At 32.7% G+C, this 27281-nt stretch overlaps 1 protein-coding gene across 1 annotated transcript; it reads right to left on the bottom strand.

The window, feature by feature from the left end:
* Positions 1-1607: 1607 nt before the first annotated feature.
* Positions 1608-27281, bottom strand: LOC125074930. Its single transcript, XM_047686413.1, has 3 exons — positions 25307-27281; positions 5573-5694; positions 1608-5123 (listed from the first exon to the last, which is right to left on the bottom strand). The coding sequence occupies exons 1-3, from the start codon at positions 26942-26944 to the stop codon at positions 4535-4537; spliced, it is 2349 nt and encodes a 782-aa protein (XP_047542369.1). The 5' UTR covers positions 26945-27281; the 3' UTR covers positions 1608-4534.

The following is a 27281-nucleotide window of genomic DNA, read 5'->3' as shown; positions in this document are numbered from 1 at the left end:
GGTAACAGAATTACAAGTCATTCTTATTCGATTTATCGAAACGTCCTTCATTTTTCATTAAGACACGACAATTTTAGTCATCTGAAATCCTTTAATTGTAATCATCAACTTTAACATACAGTTTCTGAAACGTTGATCAAAGGCAGATTAACTAATTAAATAACAGTCATTAGACGGATGACAATGACGCAATTAGCGATCAATACTCTAGGCGTTCAGATTAAAGCTAAACACATGTAGTTAATCTGTATTTGATAGGCGTTTTGAAACAGGCTATTTTGGCGTAATTCTAGTTTTAAAGAATTATTCGTATTACTTCAACGTCGCGTTAACGTAAATTTTACTTTTTAAATTGTCAAAATATCCGCACGCTCGCAGAATGCAAGAAATAACCAATCACGACCGTTACCGTTGTCACTTTCGAATGATAGTCGATTTTCAATGCTCGTTAACGGTAATAAACTCAAATTGTCTCTGTCACAAATAGTTCCAGAAATTCAGATTTCTGTCACTAGATGGAGCTGTTTTGAATCCATAAAAATTGAAGTAAATGAAAAAAAGCGGTGTTATATCTTAGTAATACTATATATGTACATATATTTAATAACAAAGTTTTCACAAGACTGTCAATGAACAGCCATCTAGTGATAAATAGTAAAATTACAAAATGTATTCCGTAATTAATCCAGATAAAATATTTAGTTAAAATTACATCAAATCACATCACTATACTTTGACAATTAATTACCTAACGCAGTTTAGATATATTTTTATAGATGTTTTCAAAACATAAATTTAACGGATGTAATTCTGACGTAAGATCACCTCACTCTACACACTTATTTTTTTTTTAACTAAAGTTTCGGTATATTTATTTTAATGGTATTATTTATTAAACACTTACGACCAGCCCCGTCTTGGCACAGGTGCAATTTATTATAAAAAGGAAATGATATCTATCCCCCTTAGATCCTCAGATTACCTCCTACATAAAAACAAACAAATTTCACTCCTTTATTCGTATTATTATAGTTTCTATCATAATAAACAGTCTGTTTTTGACAGAATTTATACCTATATTCTATTCCAACCATAAGAGGAGAAAAGCCAAATAAACAACATTTGACAGCAAATTGACGCGATATCATTGGTTGACAGCTTGATTAATCTATGATATTCTCTATGGATTTGCGAAAAAATTGCGTTTTGAACGTCGACGAAACTGATATCGGATTTTTGGAAGTAAAATTAACGTGGAAATAAGTAGTTAAGTGTGATATGTGAATTATTAGCAAATAGCATGAAATACGTAAATATAAGGTTTATCTTTTTTTCCTACTTCTATTGAAATAGGCTATACGTTTTTTTTTTTATATATATATATTGCCCTCCCATATTTAGTTTGAATGGAGCCAGTTTAAGTACAGGGAATTATGTACGTGCTTTCCACTGGATTGTAAGCCTTGCCTAACTAAGCTTTTACCTTTGGCGCTGCCACTGAGAATTACGTGGCTGTAATATCAAGTAGCGTGACCCAGTATTTGTAGCCAGCATATCAGAAGCCAGAAGTTATGATATTCAATACAAAGTATTATTAAAACAAGAAAATAATTTAAGTTATTTATTTAAACCAAACCCAGTGTTATAAAATCACAATTCTGTTTAAAATACTATAAATTTACAATTACTAACTCGACATACTGAGCGTAAAGCGCTGATATCAACTACATGCAGTTTGCAATAATTTAAATAATTGTTACAGTTTTATTCGCAAAACCGCCATTTTAAAATATCATCAGTGACATTAAAATTGCAAGAAATTTAATCAATCAAATTTAAATACAATTACAACGAACGACAAAATTCCTTATAAATAAATTATCAGAACTGATTAAATTACCACGAGTTTCGCAATAAAACTGACACATACATGAACATGAACGAGAAAGAGACAAAGCGATCGTGACGTCAGAGCTGGTCGTCTTTGTTCAAGACTACAATACGTAGTTGAGAAAAATTCGCACAATAGCTCCGTCTCTTTCGCTCAAAACTTTACAAGTATAAAATCTTTATAGTTTAGAATTATTACATGAACTTTAGCCTTGAAAATTTTCCATAGACTTGCTATGTTACATATAAACCAAAACTGCACGTTATTGATATAACATAGTATGTGTATATCTAAATTTAATATATTATTATTCTTTATAATTATACAATATTTACATATCGGCAAACGTTTCTACAATATAAACACATATATAATATTTTTACAAAAAAAAAAAAAAAACAATTGTGAAATATACAAAAAAAAAAAATGCTCATCTGTTAAACAAACCATAAATTTGAAAGCATATACGTAGCTTTTTAAATATTATCTTTCTAGAGATACACTTATACTGTTTTTCGTTTTTTTTTTTTGCAGAAAGCCCTAAATAAATGCAATGACATAAACCTGGACAGACAGAAAAAAAAATGAGTTGTCGCTTAAAACTTAAATCTGATTACAAAAACACATGAAATAAAAGCAAAGTGAATTTAAACAAAAAAAAAAAAAAAACAAGTATATAATTTTTTTTTTACACTATAAACAATTAAAAACTAGATTACATCTAATTTATTACATTTTTTTTTTTATATAAAACATAGTTTCTATTAAAAACTGTATGTATTTATACATCATACAATTTTCCAATTTGCGGTTTTTTTTTCCGTTTTCCTGTTTTTTTTTTCTTAATTCGTAAATCGTTTTCAGTCTAAGATGTTAGGCACTTAGCATCCTCATTTTTATACAATATTATTAAATTAGTGTGCCCTTCTTGGTTGACGTAATCTTAGCAATTGGTATCACCGTGTCTCGAAGATAACCTCCGCAACTTGTATGAGACAGACGTTTATGATATTCGAATTCGACCTTGAAACTACTCAAATCCCTTTTCCTCTCCTAGCATTCTCCTCTCACTTAAATTGAGACCGTGTACAGATCATTATTTATATTTCTGGACGTGATATTTATTTCTTTTCATATATCTGATGACGACAATATACAATACACAACAAAACAATAACGTATATATCGACATTTAAGACGGTATATATTACTTTAAGTGTATATACATACATGTTTTTGAACAATTTGCCCTATGACATAATATTGCACCAAATTTTTTATAATATATAAATTTGCATATAGTTTTATTATACGCATGTAGTAGTGGTGTGTTGAGAAAATTATATTAATAAATATTATTTAACTTCCATTTTTTTTGGAATTTCCTTGCAATAACATCGATACCTTTACCTTTACCATACTTTATTCAAAATATCAACTTACTCATCTTGAAGTTTAAATAAACAATTTTATTCTGACAGAATTTTATTTTTATCGATATTAGCAACAATTTAAGCGCCAGGATCGTGTCATTGCGAGGCACGACTCACCTCACTCAAACTATTACTAAATTTTAATGTTTTTTTTTGTGCTGGCGACACATTTTCTTGCTTCAATTTTTTATCTGCATTTCATATTTTTAAATTTTTCAGACAAACACTTTAATTCTATCGCTATATACATAAAATACAAGTCATTCTTTGAATATATTGAACTTCAATTATTTTATTATTTATGTTAATCATTTCGTTTCGCTAGTTTTAATTGGGTCAAATTTTTCATTTATCTGCAATTATCGTTTATATCCGCCAATCAAACATTAAGAATTCGAGAATTTGAATTCCAGTCGAGGCTTTTAGATCCTCGAGTAAGTTTGAAATACTCTAACAGCCCTAGAAACCGCCCCTCCCCCCTCCCTTCCTTCTTCCTCAAACATTAAATAGTGGTTGTATAGTTACACAGTCTGAATATCTTCGTTGACTGCTGACCGTTGGTTAATTATTGACAGTCACTAAGGAAAGTCTAACGCTTCTATATTTAAAACATAAATAAATCTAACATTGTTTTGATTCAAAGTGACGTCTTTACTTTTATATGGCAATACCACAGGCTTAGAGTAAGCTAGATGTTACTTTAGTTTGGGTTCGTGTAGTAGTTCTGTTATAAAGTGTAAGAACTCTTGTAGAGAATAATTAGACAATGGAAGTATGGTAAATAATTTTGTTGCTCAAATAGCTGTAATTAATTTTAAAATCATTCATGATGTTCACGTGCGGCTGAGGTGACGTCATCGGAGGTATAAAAAAGATGACAAGCTTGATTTCCATTTATCTAGCCTACTCGATATTTGTGGTAAAATCACTGATGTCAGAAAGAGATGAAAATATCTGTGTAACTATTCTTTCATTATAGATTTACTAGCGAAGCCGTCAATACACCTTATTATAGCATAAAACACATTTCTCTGTATTGTAATAACGTAGGTAGGATAGGATTATTGTGTGATCGAAGTTCGTAATTGGCCGTTATCAAAGATATTTAGCATTGATATGGTTTTATCAATATGACGTTAGGGACCATTATCATTTAGAATATCAACTTCTGCTATAGAAAGAATGACTTCTTTAAAACGTTTACAATTCGTCAAGTATCAACACGGCCGTCTGTTATTAACAAATCACCTATTTTAATAAATAACATATCATTATTTGTTGTTTCATTAGAATTATTTATTTCATTCGAATAAACAATGTCATTGCTATCATTATCATTAGCTTGAGTATTTAAATCATTTTGGTCCCTATCATTATCATTATTTGGTGATTTAAAAATGTATCCATCAATAGGCAAATCTGTATTTTTACATTTCTCTTGAGTTGTGTTGTTGTTTAGAATATAATCTTGGTCAACATTTGCTGTTGTAATGTCACTAGAATTTTTAACAATTTGTTCTTCGTTCTGATCGTAATCTTTTTTATCTGAACCTGTGTTTTCGTCTAAACTAGCTTTACTGCCATTATCGTCTGATTTATTGATTAACTTACAATTATCTGCCTCTTTTTGATCTTCTGTTTGCAATTTAAGGCTCTTCTCTCTTTCTTCTATTTCTTTCTTCTCCGCTAATTCTTTCCGCTTCTGCGCATTCCACCACGGTCTGAATCTTTGGAATATGACTCTCGCACGATGTTGGGGCTTGAGAACCCACGATATTGCCATTTCTACATCCGCTATCCTGTAACGGAATAGATTAGAGAAAATTAATAAGGGAAACCATTTGACATTTGACACTTATTAATTGTAATTAAAATCATTGAAATTGCAGTTTTAAAAGAAAAAAATATATAAAGGATTTTCAATAAATGTATGTGATTATAGTTACTCGTGATACATGTTTTAAACGTAAAGTTTAAATTATATCAAAGCATACAAACAACATAAATGATTCTATTGCCAGTAATAGTCATAAAACTGTTAATGAGAAAGTTTGAAGAACATTCCACAATGCTGTTCCAGTGCTGATCGGAGGATACACATCACACATGTAGAAAATCGTCACACAAATGTAAATTTCCGCATGTATTTCACCAAAGACGTGATACATGAACCCACGATCTCTGCTTAAGATTGTCGTGCTCATCCAAGCCTACTTAGCGTAGCTGCTCTTATTCATATAGAAATTACCTCCTCTTGAATCTCTCCCGGTCAAGCGCGTGTCTCTCCCAGTGTCCGGCCCTGGCCTGACGCGCTGCAAACGCCCAGACCCTCATCACGTGCACCTTTGGTGGCAATGTTGAAAAGTGGACCTAGAAAAAGTAAATTAAACCAGTTAGAGATAAGCCTCCGAAACATCTTGTGACAAAATATTTTTTCGACCATAGTTCGGGCTCAGGCACCAATGACTAGTATACCAGTTATCAAAATCAATTTGAAAATTAGACTCTTGACAGAATAACTCCATAATACTTTACTGACACGATACAGGGTTTGAGCCCGGGATACCTGGATTTCTATATCTTATAAGTAAACTGGTCATATCGACGAGATACTCAATTGGAAGCTACAACAAATCGATCCATATAATATCAAACGACTAGTAATCACAGACCTGGTATAATATTCCACATTTGGTTTTCTTTTAGTGTGCATTCTGTCAAACAACTGACAGTTGTGTCAATCGCTATGCTGTTACTTAAAAATCTATAAATATGATCGTCAATTTAAACGTTAAAAGTTTAACCAACTTTCCAATGTTCCTCGTAACTTTTTTAATTTCTCCCTTCACGAAAACCTTCTCCTGACACAATAAAAGAAGTTTTAGCAAAATTGGTTCAGCCGTTAACGGGTGATGCCGTGACCAAGGTAAGTAGGGTTTCATTTATATGTATATGTATATAGATATATATGATGCATTTACAGTAATAATAATTATCAATGATGTAGACAATTCACTTTATTCAAGTTGGCACTTATGACCAGTCATTTTAAAGGATATTAAACTATTGATCGCTCGCGGATTCCCTCTCTTTTTAGGGGTTCGTAAATGTTTGGGTGTAAAAAGTAGCATATTTCCATCCTTGGAGTTCCAGATTGTTTCATAGGAGATTTCATCAAATGCGCTTCTCTGGTTTGACCGTGAAAACGTAACACAAGTGAGACACCGGTTAGTAATATAGATTCTACTAATAACCGACGAGGAACTTAATACTTTTTCCAACCAATTAAATATTATATGTCAATTTTAATAAAAAAACGATAACATTTACAAATAGGTAAAATAGCTAAAAATCAACAAATAATAATTCCTAGCCTTTTTTCGGGTATATGGTCTTACCAAGAGTTATATTTTAATTATTAACAATATATGTATTTATATATTAATTGTCATTTTTCTAATATAATAAAATACTAATATAATATGATAATCTTTGGAACTACCAAGGGGGTTTAAAAAATCTTTTTCAATTATAGTCCAATTCGTAATGAAGGTACAGGCTGTTTGACATCACGCTACGATCCTCTCAGTTGGAACGTTTAAACCGGATGAAACTACGCGAAGCGGCCAGTGTATTAATAGATATATACTCTATCATTGTACATAAATGAAGTACTTATAAACTTATCATAATAAACAAGTTTATACCTACATTAGGTTGCTTATCGTTTATTAATAATTCCTTCGATGTACAATTATTAATATATACTAAAATTTCTCACAAAACAAACTCATTTACTAGGTGACAGAATCCTGTTCTAGTCTTTAAGGTATGGATGATACCATCCAATCACCACATACTCCACCGCCAATAATTGTTGGGTTCCGATTTGAAGAGTAAGTAAACCAGCGTAACTACAGGCACAAGGGACATACCATCTTAGATCCCAAGTTTGGTGGTTGCGAAATGTCTTAGGACATTTGCCGAACTGCCTACCGTCGTGTTTTATATATTGTTGTCATAAATTATTAGGATATATGTAATTATATCCTAATATATCCAAATATAATCCATTGTGTATTTATTTTTTCGTCCATCTCACGCACACTAAGGCATCTCGCGAACACTAATGCACGCCGATAATTTAGCGTGGAGGGGCACGCCTTCGTTACTGTCGTGTTTTCCAAGTAATCTCAATCGCCTTGTACAATTTGATAGGTCTCGTTCATTGCCGTTTGAATAAGGCCGGGCGGACCACCATGTGAGGTCATACTGGACATGACATCAGCCGTTGGAATATTTGTAAACATGTACATTGTTCAAATTGATAGACTCATTGTATTGAGCTATACTTGTTTGAACTACTACTTATTTAAATGTGTAATAAATGTGATTTTATGATGGCAAGATTTATAATTTAAAGGCATCGTCGGACCCAAATGAGAACCATCAATCTTTCTAGGTTTATCTTCTTTTTTCGAGAAGTAGACTGAAATTTTTTTGCACGTATATATGCAGGCATACGGCCGTGGATCCTTGGCTGTTAAGACAAGATCGAAAAAATATATATTATAGAATTTAAGAGTTAGAAAAATATTTGATAAAATTATATACTATGTTAATTACAATCAATACATATTTTATTCCAACCACAAAAAGACAAAAGTCAACTAAACAACATTTGACATAGAATTGATCGATATCAATGGTCGAAAGCTCTATCTATGATATTCACTATGGATTTTCGGAAAAATTGCGTTTTCAACGTCGACGAAACTGTTATCGGAACTTTGGGAGGTAAAATCACAGTGGTTAGTAGTAAAATTGAAATGTTCTATATTATATATAAAGACATATTGCTCAAGAATTATTACTTTAGTAGTGCACAATATAGAATCAAATCACATGGAATACTTAAATCTGAGGTTTGTTTATATGGAATTCCTTCTTCGGTTGGAATATTTTTTAGATATTCTAATTTCTCACCGGGGCCGGCATGTAGGCCTATAAAGGCCGCTTAAAAATACTAGAATAAAAACAATAGTTACAATTGAAAGTATCGATATAAGAGCCGAACGATGCCGGGTACGAAATAAATGATCGCTTAAATAACTCAATCGAAAGAATGCACCAGACATTTTCGACCACCATGTACGTAACGTAATTACGTCGTAACAAATTATTGATGTACTGCTTATCATGAGAACATCGTCGTCAAATCGATTTTTGCTTATTGGAAATAATATTTATTTACTTTCAAAAATTAAACAAATATAGACAATAATACCGATGCTTGTTTTTCTAGTTAACCCTAAGTTCAACAAAGAATAACTTGACTCAAACATAGACTCATGTTCTACCACCAAACAGCCAGTGAAAAAAAAAAAGTTATCCCAAGGAGAGATGCAAAGGTTAGTATTTCGCACAATCAGGTCAGCTTGCACGCTTAACTATATGAAAAAAGAAATCGTTGTTTGACATTAGGAATTGCAGTAAAGGTCGTCTGTAGGTAAGCCAAAAAATATAGATACCAATTTACATTACAAATACACATAAAAACATATGTATGTGTGTGACATACTTAAGAACACGTGATTTGAAATACACGCATAAAAATGAATGTTTTTATGTTAGACCTTCAACTTCAACAACAGTCTACATATCAATTATAAATATAATATATGTATTATGTATATATATATACTGTGAGCATATAATAACATAAAGCAATGTTGTTTACTAGAATAGCCTAGAATACGATGAATACGAAATTATTTCTAGCTGAACGTCATCGTAAAACGAATGAGTCATCAGAGACGTCACCAGTGACGTCACCGCTGAGCAGCTAGTCCAAATTAACTGGTGAGCGTCAGATCATTAACCTCAGTCGTGACTAACGGATGATTTTATAACTGGGTTACAATTGTTAAAATATGATTGACATAAGTAGATTGTTTAAGGAGATATTCGCAACAATGATATCGTATACCATCTTGTGTGTGTATTAGTATATTCACCGAAATCAGCCACCAACTGGTGGTAAATTGGCACTTGGCTTCTAATATACATATATTTATTCCTAAAACGAAATGGAAACAATAATCTATTTATTTTGTAGCTCTTAATATGTAATAACAGGGATGCATCGATACGCATTATTGCCGATACGATACCGATACCGATACTCTTAGAAAAATATCGACGATACCGATACCGATACCGATACACTTATCGAATTTAAATAAAGGTAAAATAAATGTAAGAAGACATGCTGATTGATTGTTTTTATTTAAAAAAAAAATATATATTAAAATAAAACGTTACAGACTTGAAATGTGAATATTGGTAATTAAGCTCAGTAATTAAGGTTCGTTGATAAGAATTAGTAACTAAAAAATACATTAATCAATTTTTTGTTTAAAAAACAAAGTATTATCTCGTTTGCAACGAAAATGACAAACAAGAGGCGCGTTTACATTACTTTTTTAAAACATGAAATTTGAACAGTGTCGTTGTATCGGCCAGAAAAAATATCGCCGATACCGATATATCGGAAAGCCTGCTGTATCGCCGATATATCGGTATCGGATGCATCCCTATGTAATAATAATTTCGTACAGATCTACGATAGATCTGATCGAAACCTATCCACAATTGTAGATCGTTAAAAAATAATCATTTTTCAGTCGATAACGTATATCAGCAAAATTCGAATAATCGAGATAATTCGATATTAAATCCATGAAATTCAATGACATGACATTTCAACGGGCGGCCATGTTTTACGTTTACGGGTGATGTTTAGATGTTTGATAATCACAATGTTTATGATAAAGTTATATATAACTTTTTTTTTAAATGAAAAGTTTAGTTGTTTAGTTTTATTTAATTTATCTGAGCGAAGCCGGGTTTTCATCTAGCATATAATAATAAATGGCTCATGGTTGTTTTATTTACTATTTTTCTTCTTGTTTTATTTACTTTTAAGAGGAGCTTAAGCTGTGTGAGCGTGTTTAGTTAATGGTTTTGGAACCTGTTTTCGAAGGTTGAATGAATTAGAAACCCAAAGTCGTCTGATTTACGCGGATTTGAACTCGTAATCTTCGTTTAAGATTCACGCATTAAAACCACTAGGCCGATTCGACTCAATAAAAAAAACACGAGAGTATTATTAGACAACTTGTATTATTAATAGCGATACGCCTTAAAGGTCACCGGATGACTTGAAAACGTTCGTAACCAACCAGATTTATATTAACGACTACGAAATGTGCGGACACATTAAAATAACACAAAAACACACACATTACAAAGTCGCAGCTTGTTGGAACTCGCTAATATAAGGATCTATTAATGTAATGATATAGTATATATACGAGTAATGATACATAATATATCTTTACCTAATAGTCTGCACGCGGCTATGTCCGCGTTTCAGAGACGGAGTTGGTGCAGATTTTTTCGGGATTAATGGTTACCTTATGGTCTATCTCTGTTCCAAATTTATAGTATTTCATAACCGTTCACCTCTTCCGGTGTAATTGAGTTACAAGTAGCCATCAATCCAAACTTTCGCATTTTTAATATTAGTAACTTAACGTCAAGTCATATGGGAAGCAGTTACGAAAAGAAATGTCTGTATGTTTGTTCTCTAAGAATTCCTAAACTACTCATCATTAGGAGCATATTTAAATTCGTTTAGATTTAATTATTTTACTTAATCGAAGCCGGGATTTTATCTAGTATATATATATCCCAGCTGCATTGGCGAAGTGAATATACAATTTGTCATAAGTACAAAATTTTGGCAGCTAACAACGCTTTAAACGATTCAAACTAAACGTAAATTAACAGAATTCAGTGCGCAAAATGAGATAAAGGAACGTGTCTGGTTGTACGCCAATGCTATTAAGATTATTACCGGACAGATTGATTTATATTTGAAAGTAATTAGGGAGCGTTCACCGTGCTGCTTTTATGAGGGCAAGGGATAATTTCATTAGTAATTTAAAAACATATAAAATGTCCAACTAATTTCATAAAAGCTTTGGTTGTAGGGCCTTGTGCAAGCCCGTCTGCGTAGATACTCACTTAGATACTCACTGCTTAGATATTCTGCCAAACAGCAGTACTGAGTGTTCCGTGTTCCGGTTTAAAGGATAAGCGAGCCAGTGTAACTACAGGCACACGGGACATACCATCTTAGTTTCCAAGGTCGGTGGCGTATTGGGGATGTATGAAATAGTAAATATATCTTACAACGCCATTGTCTATGGACGGTAGTGACCACTTACAAAAAAATTGCCCGAGAATTTTTATGAAGAAAAAGATTAAGTGTCTCATCAAAATTAAGCCTCCCACGGAATCAACTTGACAGTAATCAATAGTAAAAACGGACACGGGATCCTGGACTATATGACAACACCAAGAATTATATAATATTGTCGCTAATAAACCAGCAGAACCGGACCTTAGAACGAGTTGAGAACTTGACACAAAACGCTATTAAAAATTCAAAGGAATATTAAAAATCAGCCAAACGTCCTCTACGTCGGTCGAAAGAATATTTATGACTTAATTAACATATTAATTCTCATAGACGAGTAAAATTGATACAAAGTTACTGAAAACCTGATCTGTGAATAGTAAACGAAAGTGATAGCAATTACAGGCGAGGGTCATGACTTCTTAGTTCCGAAGGTTGGACACCTGTGACCGGACAACGGCGTTAGAGTCGGAAATAAACAACAACACCAACAACATTAACATCCTGTAAATGTCCCACTACTGGGCTAAGGCCTTTCCTCTATTTGAAAATAATGTTTGGAGCATATTCCACCACGTTGCTCCAATGCGGGTTTGTGGATTCATATGTGGCAGAATTTCGTTGAAATTAGACACTTGTAGGTTTCCTTCACCGCCGAGCACGAGATGATAAACACAAATTAAGCACATGGAAATTCAGTGGTGCTTGCCTGGGTTTGAAAACGCAATCTTCTGTTAAAATGCATGCGTTCTAACAACTGAGCCATAGGCTCTGAAATAAGCCATTAATTAATATAAGATACAATTGGTTCCTTTTGAACATATTTATTACTAAATGGTAGAGCGTTGTGCAGACCCGTCTATGTAAGTACCACCCACTATCAAGTATTCTTTCGTTAAACAGCAATTCTTAGCATTGCCGTATTCCGGTTTGAAGGGTAGAGAATAATTACAGGCACAAGAGACACAACATGTTAGATACCAAGGTCTGTTCCATAATGGTGATTATTAGTAAGCACCAGTGCGTAATACTATATTTAGCTAACACGAGTAACTACTGAGTTTCGTGTCGGTTCTTCTCGGTAGAATCTGCATTCCGAAACGGTGACAGCTTCACTTGATATAGTTTGTTAAATGACGATTCAAAAGTGCTTGTAAAACCCTACTCGATTAAAGTATATTTTGATTTTATAAAAGGACCTAAGAGAGTCGTTTCAACGTAGCCTACGATTGTGATTGTCATATGTCAAACAGGAATTTGAAATTATATTTGACGCGAGTTCCTCCTGACTGATACCGCAATCTGTCAGGAGGAAGTCGGTTCTCGAGGGAGGCTAGTCAACTGCGCAAGACATATTACAGTGCACAAAAGTGTGCCCAAACAGAGATGCACTCTCTCTTCCCCCAGTCCAATAATTCGATGCTTTACCAACAATTTTACGTCCGACTCCGGACTGCTACTCGGAATTGTTTTATAGCTTCGCTCTGGGGTTTGAACCCAGAACCCTGGTTTTTACGGCTACATAATCTAGCCACTAACCAACGAGGCAGTCAATTCAATATTACAACAGGAAATATTCGCAGCGGCAGTCAACAAAGGCTTCAATTGTTGTAAACAGCGCATTGATCATTACAATAATGTTTGTAACAAGATAACAAAGACATATATAAAATTTTCCTGATGTACAAACAAACAAAAGGCTAACGCAATCGCATATACAATTTGTAATGGGTTTAGTATTTCTGCTAACATCCGTCCGCCATTTAAATTCTTTCTGACGTCACATCGTCCATGACATACGAAACGCTTCAATTTTTTATATATATTATATCAGTTACACATACCTATATCTTAAGTAAATCAAATCAAAATATTTTAAGTAAAACCCGGACAAGCAACCTATGCTATGCACTTAAATCGCTAATTACGCATATGCGTTTGTAATTCATCTCGTGATAACAACATGAGGATGTCTGACGAAATTTGAAACGTGTGAACCAGCAGAAACTCCAAATTAAGTGGGGCCTGAGACTGTTACGAATCTTTTCATTCACAAAAACACGCCCCTCCATGTCAAATTATCACCATTTTAATTAAAATACGCTAATTTGTAATATTATTCATAAGTTCTTTCACGCCTTAACGACTTGGGTATATATATATATATTACGTAATGGCCCACCTATATATCTAAAAACTATCAGTATAAAAATGTCTATAGAATTCGTTTGAAGGCGGTAGTAAAATTTCATCATATTTAAACAAAATTACTATCAAATGTTAGTAAACATTAATCACACTGTATGACTAATGAATGCCACGTGGACAGCTGGGGAAACCACTTTTAAAAAACACCCAAGTCATGCAGAAATTGCCTTTCATAAAGTTCAAAGTTTGTAAAAAAAAAAAAAAACATTTATAAGTATAGCCTATTCCAATGGAAGTCAGAAAAAAGATAAACAATTTTTTTTTTACGTATTTCATGCTATTAGCTAATAACTCAGCTATATTGTGCACTACTAAGAATTTATGATTAATATATCTTTATTTATAATACAACACTATCACACTTAACTACTTATTTCTAATTTAATTTTGTATTTATTTATTTATTTATTTGTAAGTAAGTGAAACAAACAGCATATTTTATATTACATAAAACTAATCAACCTTAAATAACACACATGCCAATACAGTTTCCACAAATAATTAATCTGGAAGTGAACATATATATAAAACAGAAAAATTAAATGTATAGTAATTAAAAAAAAACAAAAAAAATAAATAAACTAACAAGTGTAAAAATGTATATAAACCAAACTTATATCATGTGAAATATGAAAAAGGAAAAAAAAAAAAAGTTAATAACAAATCTTAATCTAATTATTTTTAAGTATCGAGTTAAACTTACTGAGACTGCTGCTGAACAAGTCTATGTGGTTATATTTATCGTTATAGTTGCTACACGATCTTACTATAAAACTATTTTTGTAATAATTTGTTTTATGATTTGGAGTTGCGAAAGTGGCTTTGTACCGAGCACTTAAGCGAGGACAGTTTAATAATACTTTATTTAGGAGATAAGGCGAATCTATAAGGCTGTTAATAATTTTAAATAGAAACAATTGGTCTCTATGTTCTCGTCTAGTTTTCAAGGACAGTAGAGTAGGCAAATCGTGACCAAATTTATATTTTAATTTTTTAAGAAATTTATTTTGAATTGTTTCGATTTCTTGAATATACTTAGCATAACATGGATTCCATACAGTCGATGCATATTCCAAGTGTGACCGAACGTAAGCATTATAAAGTATAATGTGTGTATTAGGGTTCCTAAAGTCAATACCTTGCCTTGAGATGAAGCCCAACATTTGGTAAGATTTTAAAGTAATTTTTTCAATATGCTTATCGAACACGTGTTGGCTATCAAGGTGTACACCAAGATCCCGTACCTCAGTTACCCTTCGCAATTTAATACCAAACATTGAATAACTGAAAGAATGTTGCATTTTTTTTCTTGAAAATGTTATAATACAACATTTAGCCAAATTTAGTTGTAAGCCATTAGATTTGCAGTACTGTCCTAACCTATTTAGATCATTTTGGAGTTCGATACAATCCTGGTTATCTCTTATAACTTTGAAAATTTTTGTGTCATCGGCATAGAGTAAAAACTGTGAGTTTAAGAAGCAGCATGTTAAGTCATTGATAAAGACGTTAAATAATAAGGGACCAAGGTGGGAACCCTGAGGCACACCGGATGTTATAGGTACAAAAGTAGAAGTAAACCCTTTAACTGCGACAGCTTGAGTACGATCACGAAGGTAGGATGTCAACCATCGCAAGAGATCGCCGTGTACACCGATGTTTTCTAGTTTTTTTTGCAACAGATTATGAGAAATTTTATCAAAAGCTTTCGAATAATCGGTGTACACGGCATCCACCTGGTGACCATCTTCCATAGCTTTCAATACTATATCAAGAAATTCACAAAGATTTGACTCAGTTGAGCGTTTATTGATGAATCCATGTTGATTTGGTATAAGTAAAGGCCTTAATAACGGAAACAAGGTATCAAAAATTAATTTTTTTAAACATCTTAGGAATCACAGACAATTTTGAAATGCCACGGTAGTTTTTAACATTATTTTTATCGCCTTGTTTAAAAATAGGTGTGATTAAAGATTTCTTCCACTCCCGTGGCATACAACCCGTGTTCAAGGACTTTGTAAAGAGAATAGTTAAAGGAGTGCAAAGTGCCTTGCTGCAATTTTTTAGAAAAATAGGATGTAGGCCATCTGGGCCGCTACCCTTAGATATATTCAGCTTTGAAAGATAATGCTCTACTTTGTTATTAGTAACCTCAATTGAATTTATTATTGTCTGATTGCAAGAGTTATTAGACGATATGATCGACATGGACCCTGAATCCAATTCAAAAACAGAATTAAAAAAGTGATTAAACATATTCGAGATTTGTTGTCCATCAGAACTGAATTCATTATTATAATATAAAGTATCCGGCAGACTGTTATGACCTTTCTTAGATTTTATGAAAGTCCAGAAATGCTTAGAATTAAAATATATATTCTGTTCTGCTCTCTCTACGAATAAGTTGTAACAATCCGTTTCAATATTTTTTGTTTGAGCCCGAAGGTCCGAAAATTTATTGTAGTCATATATTCGTCCATAAATTTTCCACTTCCTATGCCATTTTAATTTTTTATTTATTAAGGTAATTAGTGTCCGAGAGTACCAACAAGGATATTTATTGTTTTCAGTAATAACTTTTGATGGAATAAAATGTTGTATGATCTGGTCCACGATTTGATAAAACATATCAACTGCTTCGGTTATATTTTTATTATTTAACTGAAGCTCCCAATTAACTTTATCTAATTCAGCACTAACAACCTCATAGTCAGCCTTATGATATAAACGAACAATACGCCTATTAGGTCTTAAATTCCTTTCAATTGAACAAATATCTATCATAAGACAGAGAGCAGGGTGGTGGGCATCCTCTGGTTCAGATAAAGGGGCGGTACGAGATACATCACAGTGTAAATTTGAAAGAATTAAATCCAATAACCTACCGTTTACATTAAGAACGTGATTAAACTGACGCAAGCTTGTAAAATTTATAAATGCAGATAACTGATATGTTATAACATCCACAGAAGGATTTGAAATATTAAGAGAGCTGTTATCATCACTATATAACCAAACCGATTTACTTATGTTAAAATCACCCACCATCACAATGTCTTGACATGGATGATGAATAATTAAGTCAGAAACAAACTCGAAAAATTCCAATTGTGACTCAGCCTGGTAACAATTTTGTGGAAAATAGCAACAGAAAAGAAATATTGACTTATGTGGTAAATTGTGCCGCAATATAATTTTTAAGTATGTAATATCGACATGAGGATGAGTTGGTGAAAATTCTTTAATACACATGTCTACAGAAAATTCCTTACGAATAGCTATTAATGTTCCACCCCCTCTCTCCATATCAAGACAGTCATATTTACGGTCATTACGATATACAGTATATCGGGTATCAAATAATTCCTCGTCAAAAATACCTTCCAAAAGCCACGTTTCTGTTAGGCAGATAATGTCATAGTTATGATTTAATACATTAAGATAAAATTGTTTTGTCTTGGTACGTAAACCACGAACGTTGTGGTAAAAAATATTCAAAATCATGGCGGATATAGAAAAATATACAAATATGCATTCTGTTTATTACGAATTATCCAATTAAAGTTTTCGAATAGCATTATCCAATACTTAAGTAAAGTACTAATATCTGAGCAATTACCCCAAGGCATATTTTTATTAATTTTACTTCGAAAACAGTTTCGTCGACGTTCAAAACGCCATTTTCTCGCAAAACCATAGTGAATATCATAGATTAATCAAGCTCTCGAACAATGATATCGCTTCAATTTGCTGTCAAATGTTATATCGTATGTTATGTCTGCTAGTATCAACGGACAGACAATACTGGATTTGTTATAATTGAATTGAACTGTGTAATACATTTTCATAGTCAGATTAAATTATATAAAAACGTAAATGAATTGTGCGTATCGAAGGTATAAATAAAAATGTTTTATGTTACGTAGCTCAGCGTCTTCAAGAAGGATTTTATGGAAATTTCAAGTCTTAATGGATTGAAGACTTCCGTAAATAGAAACGTTAATTTTGGCTTGGCTTACGGAAACGTCAAGTAACTCGTTACACTGGCTCACTCACATCAAAAACCAGAACACAACAATAATGAGAATTGATTGGTGGTTGCATATATGCCCATCTATGTGGTTGGTACCCACCCAGTTGGGCTAGTAGAAAGCCGAAACACCAAGTTAATCTGTATGTAGGGACGGGCGTTTATATATAGTCTATAATATGTCGCAGCCAGTTGATTAAATTAGCTTTTCAATGAAACGCCTAGTCACTAACGGCACCGCTCAACCAGCGACCTGGATGACATCAGCCAATTCATTTTTCGTTCATCGAATATATGTGATTAATCCGTTTGAGTTCAAAGTTTTCATAATATTTGTTTACAATCGTGTGAAGGTATCCGACATACGAGCCGAGCGACTCATATCGATAAAATTGTTTACAAACAAAACTAGTAGACAATAACAAAAAATCATATCATACACTTTGCTTCACGCACGCACACACACACACATATATTTACAAATAATATATATAATATAGCCCCACTGTAATTGAAGTAGTTAAGATTAAAAAAAAACATATAGGACCATATTCCATGCAATTTGCTTATATGTATGTATATATGATACTAGCTGTACCCGCGACTTCGTGAGCGTTGTTTGAATTTACGTTATTTGGATATTGTAGCGTGATTTTATTTTTAATCTATATATAATTACAAAATAAAAGTTGCCTAAGTTACTCCTCATTACATCCGCCATCTGCAAGTGAAAGTCCCGTCGAAATCGGTTCAGCCGTTCCAGAGATTAGCCGGAACAAACAGACAGAGACAGACGGACAAAAATTGTAAAAAATGTTTTTTTTTGACTATATTTTTAAACATACACATTTAGTAAAAATGTTTATTTTTTTAATATTACAAACAGACACTCCAATTTTATTATATTATGTATAGAATGATGAGGGTATAAGTAAATACGATACATTAAGCACTACAAACGTTTCTTGTTGTGATCTCCTACAATCGAACGAAGCACACAACTCGTAACCCTTATGTTCTTTAATTTTAAGATTATATATTCAGTATGTTTTGTTGGAGTATAAACGTATCAAAATATACCTCATTCAAGTAGACTCATAAAAGCACTTTTGAATCGTGATGTTAGTGTTACATTAAATGTAAAACGATCAGCGGTTCCGAAAGTATCTAAGACTGCATACGCCATTAATCTTACCCACTAATATCAACTAAATTCTACTTCCAAACACCTGACAAAAACTTCGCCTTCAATCAACCCCATTCTTTCGACCAACTTTATAATGTATATCATAGACAATTCAAGATCTCGATCGATGATATCGCGTCAGCTCAATGTCAAATATTGTTTATTTTACTTTACTGCTCTCGTGATTGAAATGACAACATTAAACGTGTTTACATGCATATATACATGTATGTTTACTATGGTATTACATATAATATATTTAATGTAAAACTATTGCATCATTCGACTTTCGTTTCGACCATAACCCACCTACGCGAAGGTCACACACGCTGGCGATCCACGCACGATTTTTACGCGCATTTAGAACCGCCAAAGGACTAACCTATGTACCTAAGTACATATAAATAGTACACACGCAGCATGCCGCGCTAATATATGATTCTTACTTGGTGGTAGTGCTTGGTGTTAACCCATCTGGGTCTAATTAATATTGCATACATTACCATAAAACTGTTAGTTTTCCAATAAATATATAATAATAACTAGATTTGTTATAATTACTATCGACATTTTTAATCAATTAATTAATATAGCAAAAAATAGTTTTAATACAAATCTTCTATTTATTTTAAGCATCAGTTTTCAATCCCGAATCCACGACTAACTACTTCATGGAACCAGCTGGACCAACTAGGCCTCATATTAGACCGCGTAACATAATGATAATAATTCCCAAACGAAAACCACATAATAAAAATGGCGACTATATTACGATATCGGTGAAACATGAGGGAAGGAAAGATAAAATTATAATTAAAGTTGTTTTGTATAGCACATATGTACCTACAAGCTATTTGGAAACCAAATGATGAAACATTTTGTAAATTGATTAAGTTTTTACTAATTCAACACGTAGTTAGTAACAAAATCACATTTTTTTTTTTAAATAATTTAAAGGTATTTAGCGTAACACCTACGAGCTCCTCTACTATTGTGAAGATTTGAAGAGTATCCCACCACGCAATGGTTAAACAAGTGGCAGAATCTCATTGAAATTAGGACACATCCAGAATTCCTCGCCATGTTTTATTTCACCGCCGAGCACGAGATGAACTATACATACAAATCGTTTTGACTATTGAGAATATATATATACAAAAAAAAAACCCAATCGACCCCCAATTACGGCGGATAACGCTGATTTTTAGTGATATATTGGCACGCAACCAACGTACCCGGTATTCTTCCCACGTGTAAAGGCGCGTGAAAGATCAAAATATCTGTATAGTAAATTGCCAAAATCGATGCTGTAAAAAATATTCTCAGAGAACAATAAAGTTTTCAAAGGGCATACATTTTTACGTAAGTATCTTCTTCTAGGTTTCAACTTATATCGGTTGTGTTATTGTTCTAATGATTGTCTGATCGACTTACTAAATACCATTACAATAATTATGACCATTTAATATACTACAATATAACAATAATGACACTAATACCGTCAGAGACAAAGGGAGAGTATAAAAACTATTGTGACACATCTGCGCGGTCGTCTCGGCTTCCTTTGTACTTTCTTTCTCTTTTCTGTCACTGTGACATAATTTCAATATTGCATATAAATTAAAGAAATAATAAATATTTAAACGAATAGATCCAACGAGAGAGAAAGAGATGAATGATTTTATTCGTAGAAATAATGTTCATTATAACGAGGTACGACGATTATGACAAGGTTGTAAAGAACGCAACCAGCGTTAAGTTAACGCAACAAACAAATCAAATCTTACACCACAATAAACAAAACTTGCGAATAGATGGCATTGCACTCAATGACGTGGCAGATAGCCCCGATTCGCAGCAAAGATGACGTGTAAAAGATATGACAAAATAATGTAATTCGAAACGTTTGAAACACAAATGTTCTGAGAAATTGCATATAGAACTTTTTAGAGAACATTACGATAGACATTTTGAGAACGAAAACGAAAGAAACGACATTAATGTACAAATACCTTTTATTTCCTAAATATATTTGTGTACGTCTACCTTTAGTTACAACTGCTTTTTTAAATGTAGAGTACAATTCAGAGTATTTGTATCTGTGCAATTCGGGAAGGAATAGCCTATTAAAACATTTCAAAAAGAAACATTATGCGTTTAAATCGTTTCATGGGTTGTGTTGATAGTCCAGGTGTAGGGTTGGTATGTGTTATTTTAGACTATAATCTACCTGTGTCAAATTTCATTCAGATCCGTTCAGCCGTTCTAATGTGATTGAGTAAGGAAAATCCAAATCTTCTATCCAAACTTTCCATTATTATTAGTATGTTAGAATCCTATGCCTATGTCCTTTCTTTGGGGGGTTCAAACTTGTTTCATACCAAATTTGCCAAATTGGTTTAATAACTTAGCCGAGAAAGCGTAGAGATAGACATACTGAGTTACTTTCGCATTTATATATAAGAATATTTGTATTCATTGAATTCCAGTTGAAATACAAAAAAAAAACTATTAAGGTAAATTGACGAGAAACAGTTAACGCTTAACTCCGTCCTGTTTTGTATCTTGAGGTCGTTCTAACTAACGACCTTCAATTTGACATTGCAATACGAACCTTATAATTGAGCAACAAGAATGATTATAGAATAAATAATTACTAATTTTATTGAAAGTAGAATGAATTTGTGCACGCAACTTAGATTGCGAACAGACAACATTTTTAACGAGCAATCTGTGAGATTTATCATTTATAATATACTAGTTGTTCATCCCTACTTCATACGAGTAAAAGAATTTAAAAAAAAAGTCATGCCTAAAGGATTCTAATCCTAACACAGGATAAATTATAGTGCAAAAATTTGTGCACAAGCAAAGATAGAGATAGTGCATTTCATTCCTCATTATCATAATCCAATGATAAATCCCACGTCGGTTTTACGTGTTTTTGAGACACGGAAAAGTTAACCCTTACAACTTATAATTTCTTGACAGGAAAACCTTTTTTTGTCGGATGTACCCAGATCATCGGGACCAGCGACGACAACGACCAATAAACAGACTGGCCGGATCAGAATCCCAAGACGACAAATAGCACCCCTTCAAATTTGAATGTGATACTGTCTGGTAACAAAAATATTCAAGCCCACAAACAAAAATACTACTCGTTTTAGGGGGTTGGTCGTCACTCGTCAGCTGTTTGGCATAAGTAAGTAGTATCTTCCTGTTCTTTCTGTCTGTGTTCTAGTTAGGCCTATGTTCTACCTTGGAGCTCAACCTGGTTTCATACGAAATGACATCAAATTCGATTCAGTAGTTTGGCCGTGAAAAAGCAACAAACAGACAGACTTAATTTCGCATTTATAATATTAGTATAGTTAGTATACAAGTTGTGAAGGGGAATGTATATAATGGTTTAGTAGTTCTATGGTATATACGAGTTGATTTTATGGTTAACTACATTATAATCATACTTCACAATATATCGTACAGTAACAAAGATACGATCAATTTAACCTGCTTTCCAAACCAGTACTTACATGTCTCCCCAATAATTGATGTACACTCCTAGCTAGTACCAACCAAACCAGATTTCACTTGGATACAATATCGAGATATTTTAAAAGTTTTGACCTTGAAAAACAATTAGCGTATATATTTACGATAACATTGTTATCAGCAGAGAAGGGGGGGGGGGGGTCGATGTGACTATTTTATGGAACCCGATGTCTTTTTCTGTAGCACTGATAACTAATATGCAAATTTCAAGAGTATCGGCTGAGTAGTTAAGTCATAACAAATTAATTTGTAAGTTTTGACCTTGGAAATCAAATTTTCGTTTATCGTAATCGTTATCAACGAGTCAGTACTTACACAAAATCTATACTAATATTAAAAATGCGAAATTAACTCTGTCTGTCTGTTGAGCTTTAACGTCTACACCATAAGAAATTGAAAAATTTTAAACATTGAACAATACTTAGCATTGCTGTTTGGCGGTAGAATATCTGATTTTTTGGTGGTACACAGACAAACTTTCTCAAAGATATACCTCAGCATCACGAGGCCGATTAGCCAATGTACCCAGTTAATTTCCATAACAATATAAAAACTACTTTTATTACTATGTTAACCGAGAGCTGTAGTACATGTTTATTACTAGTTATTGTACAAGAGAGTGAGAACACATCGAAAGAAAAAAATAGTGTCGAAGAATTGATCACTAAGTACACAGTACACACTAATAAATCAGGGACGTTTGGGAGTGTCAAGCTGACACACAAAGCAAGATAATAATGTTGGTTTTAGTTCTTTATCATTGCGACCCTTTATCTATATACATATATAAATAATCTAAGATTCGTACTATCAATATTTATTATAGTTCGAGAACTTTTTTTTTGTATATTAAAAAAACAAAAGTTGCAAATGAGGCCGTAACGTACTAACGCTTCCTTATCACCCCTGGGTTTGAAATTGTTATCATATTATTATTTTTTATCTTTTCATAACAGCGGCAACGTATACACGTGTTCATTGAAAATTTCAACTGCCGAGGTGTCAAGATACAGACAGACGTAGACTTGATAATAGGTTATTTACTACTTTTAAATAAACAAGTGCGAGTAGGACTCGCGGACGAATGGTTTACCTACCATGATCTATACAAACGGCAAAAAAAACATGTATGTTGTATGGAAGTCCCCTTAAATATTTATTTTATTCTGTTTTTTAGTATTTGTCGTTATTGCGGAAACAGAAATCAACGTCTATGAAAATTTCAAGTGTCATAACTATTAGACCTGAGAAACAGCTGGTGATAGACAGACAGCGATTTCTTATTAATAGGTTCCGTTTACCCTTTGAGTACGGAACCCGATAAATAAACATTATAATATATTTAAAAACACAAGAATAGAAGTATAGATATATTATTGAGTTATATATTAATATATTTTGTTTTAATGTTATAAACATATAGATCAAAATTATAACACCCAACAATATTAATCAAAAATAATGACCAATCTCTGTAGGTACATAAAGCCAACTACAATAGTGTTTAAATATTAAATAATGCGCCCTCGTTAAAGATTTTTAATAAACCTCATAGACATCCCAAGAATGTTTATAATTATAACATCATTAGTTAAATCAATAAAGTATGTAATTGCCATTTATATCATCATTAGATATATAATAATGATAAGCAATATATACACAACAACATCGTTGTTAAGTTACAAGAATGATTTCTCTTTCTCATCTTTGATATATTTATAGGTAAAGATGCTACTGCCTTGTTTGAAGAGTAAACAAAAACAATACTTTATCAATAAAACCTTTTCCACATCCTGTGTATTGAATATCGTGCATTAGCAGCCCGTAAATGTCCCACTGCTGGGATAAAGGCCTAAAGGAATATTGTGCATCTTGTTTTTTTGTTTACTATTTTATATTGGTTTTGGTGTGGAATAGATGATAATATTGAACAAAATTGTTGGTGTTTCGAGTATATATACCATACTATACAATACATTCGTTTTTGCATTCGGTGAATCTTATAGTTCATGTCATAATTCAAGTATAAAAATATGTTGTAATAAATTAAAGATATAAATGCATATAATTTTCCATAAGCACTTAACTTTTGCCAATAAGCAAGACTTCTGTATCAATCATATTTATCAATGATTGATAAAAGTCATAATGCCATGATAATTATATCAAAATTTATTAATTTATTTATTTATTATATCAATTAAAAAATGTGTTTTGTATTGAATTTTCTATAAATTCTTCTGAAAATATGTTTCAAATAATTGAAATTGAATTGTTGAGAAATTAAGTTTTGAATTATATAACTATTATGTGACAGAACTGTATATTACGAGATTTTAATTACTATAATATTTCATATAATTAAAATTGTAATTATATGTTGTAACTGTATGTCACAAAAAATAAAACATTACTAATAATCCTATTTCTTGACACAAGTATAAATACTATAATTTGAAATAACTAAAATAACAAGTGAAATATCAGTATGTTTTTATATACTAACAATCATGATAACGATTATAGCACAAACTTATTAAATAATTGTATTGTCATTGGTCCTTGATAAAGATGAAAAGTTTGAAATTAATCCTTAACAATGAAGTAAGTGAATATTTCAAGGATTCTGTTTAGAAAATACATACAGACGAAGCTAATAAAAGCATGTTAAAAAAATATTTATGGTATCACACATCAAAAATATCAAAAAGTTATTTTTCAAACATCTCACCTTCTTAGCTGGTAGTTTCTTCTTTTGATTCTTTCTTGTTTCATCGAGAAGTAACCCTGTCTTCTCCTTTGTCGCCACATTGGGTACACTCACTTGCACACTGTCCACAACATCCTGGCTATATAAGCTATTGTCTGTCAAATCACAAAACGTCCTAGACAGATTCGGTGATAATTTACACGTAGCACCACATCCAGAATCTTCATCGTAATTAGAGTCGGCATCTGAGCTATCATTATCCAGATCAATTTCATCACCGAACACTTCATTCGATGTGTAACAGCTATCTGGCGATTCCTCAAACACAATAAAAGAGTCTTCGGACTCACAATCCGATGATAACCGCTTTCTGCAATTCTTTGGGCTATCCGTAAAGACTATTTGAAATGAATCGTCACTCTCGACTGATGAAGAATTAAATTTCCCAGTTACTTCGTTGAAATAATCACTGTTTTGAGAACTGTTTGAATTCTGTACGTCCGACGAATTAATTTCAGAACCAAATACAGTTTCTATTGGAAGTTCCGGGCTTGGTATGGGAATAGGTGCTGTTATATCTACTTCCTTATTTGTTTCTTTGGCTGTAGACTTATGACATTTCGACTGTAACAAAGCTTTGAGTTTACTAATTTTATCCTCACATGACGATACAACTTCATCGTTTGTTTTAGTCAGGATGATTTCATCTTTTAAACAGTTTTCAGTGTTTAAATTTTGTTTTATTTCTGAAGGTTTATTTTCTGTATCTTCTTGTAGATTTATAGTAACGTCCATAGAATTGAAAACATTCAAATCAGTCTTTATTCGTGGGGCATCTGACACAACCAATAATTCATCATGATAACTAAACGGACTGTAGTATTCTATAAATGTATCATTCGGGAGAGGTAGAAAGTTTTCTGGTGAGAAAGCATCTTCAAAGCTTTCTTCAACGGAACTGGCTTCTATGAAAACTTTCTTTGGTCTTCTTGAATACTTACTGCTTTTCGAATGTTGAACATTTTGTTTATTTTCATTGCTAAGTAGAAGTCTTACTTCATTTAATTTCTTTTCACAATGGGTGGCTGCTGTTCTACAATCAACGTTCATATCTGAATCCAAATTTGTATGAGAATCATTGTTACTTTCAAACAGCATGTCTGGTTGTTCATTTTTATTTTGAACCTCAAAGTTGGAAGTCTGCCATATTATCGACGGCGCCAACTGCTGGTCATCGTAATCACTATCAAAACTATCGTAGTACTGTGAAGCGGGAGAGCTCGCGCGTTTATGAAAAATAGTACCCATTATGTTGAGAACTCCAGAAAAGAAATTTGTAATTCCAGCCAGTGACGGATAATAATCCGTTCTTTGAGTGTTTGGAGGCTTAACAGCCTCCTTCGTTGCATACTCCTTTGTTTCTAACATATTTTTCTTTTTTTCCACGCCTGTTATCACAGAATCGGCCAAATTTTTCTTCAACGGATCGGATAGTAGATGGAAGTTGCAAAACAAATCGTCTTCAAACGTATGCTTCATATCTGACTTTATATGAGCGTCAGTCGAATAATTAGATCTAGGAAAATGGTTCGGAGTGAAACCTTTTATGTCTAGAAGGTTGCGCCTATTACGCATAAGACTACCACTAAAATTATCCATTTTTACAAAAATACAATAACTTTACAAGATCAAAGAGGATGCTAAGCCATTTTAATTCACGCGTACATGTTCAAAACGTAAAATCTACACTCAATATAATCAGGGAAAGGCTTGTGAGTGGTTCTAGAGCACTTGTAATTTACTTCAACACTTCGGGGATTCCGCGGTCCCGAGTCACAAATATTCACTTTGTTAATCGCGCTACACACTGTATCACCACAATTGACGATGTCTGTAACGTCCGAATAACTTGTAAATTCGATTTCTTGAGAATAATAATCGTTTGTTAGCTCCATTGTAACGATATTTAGAAAATACACGTCTTTACAGTTCAGCC

This window comes from Vanessa atalanta, chromosome 29 (genome assembly GCF_905147765.1).
Source record: "Vanessa atalanta chromosome 29, ilVanAtal1.2, whole genome shotgun sequence".
In the NCBI taxonomy this organism is placed as follows: domain Eukaryota; kingdom Metazoa; phylum Arthropoda; class Insecta; order Lepidoptera; family Nymphalidae; genus Vanessa; species Vanessa atalanta.
Note: the sequence above shows the minus strand (reverse complement) of the source record. Positions and strands in the feature narration are given on the sequence as shown.

Coding starts and splice junctions, on each gene's coding strand:
- LOC125074930 (XM_047686413.1), bottom strand. CDS start 26,944: ATGGATAATTTTAGTGGTAGTCTTATGCGTAATAGGCGCAACCTTCTA. Junction 5,695..25,306: donor AGAAACTACCAGCTAAGAAG/GTGAGATGTTTG, acceptor TACTTTTTCTAG/GTCCACTTTTCAACATTGCC. Junction 5,124..5,572: donor CGGGAGAGATTCAAGAGGAG/GTAATTTCTATA, acceptor ATTCCGTTACAG/GATAGCGGATGTAGAAATGG.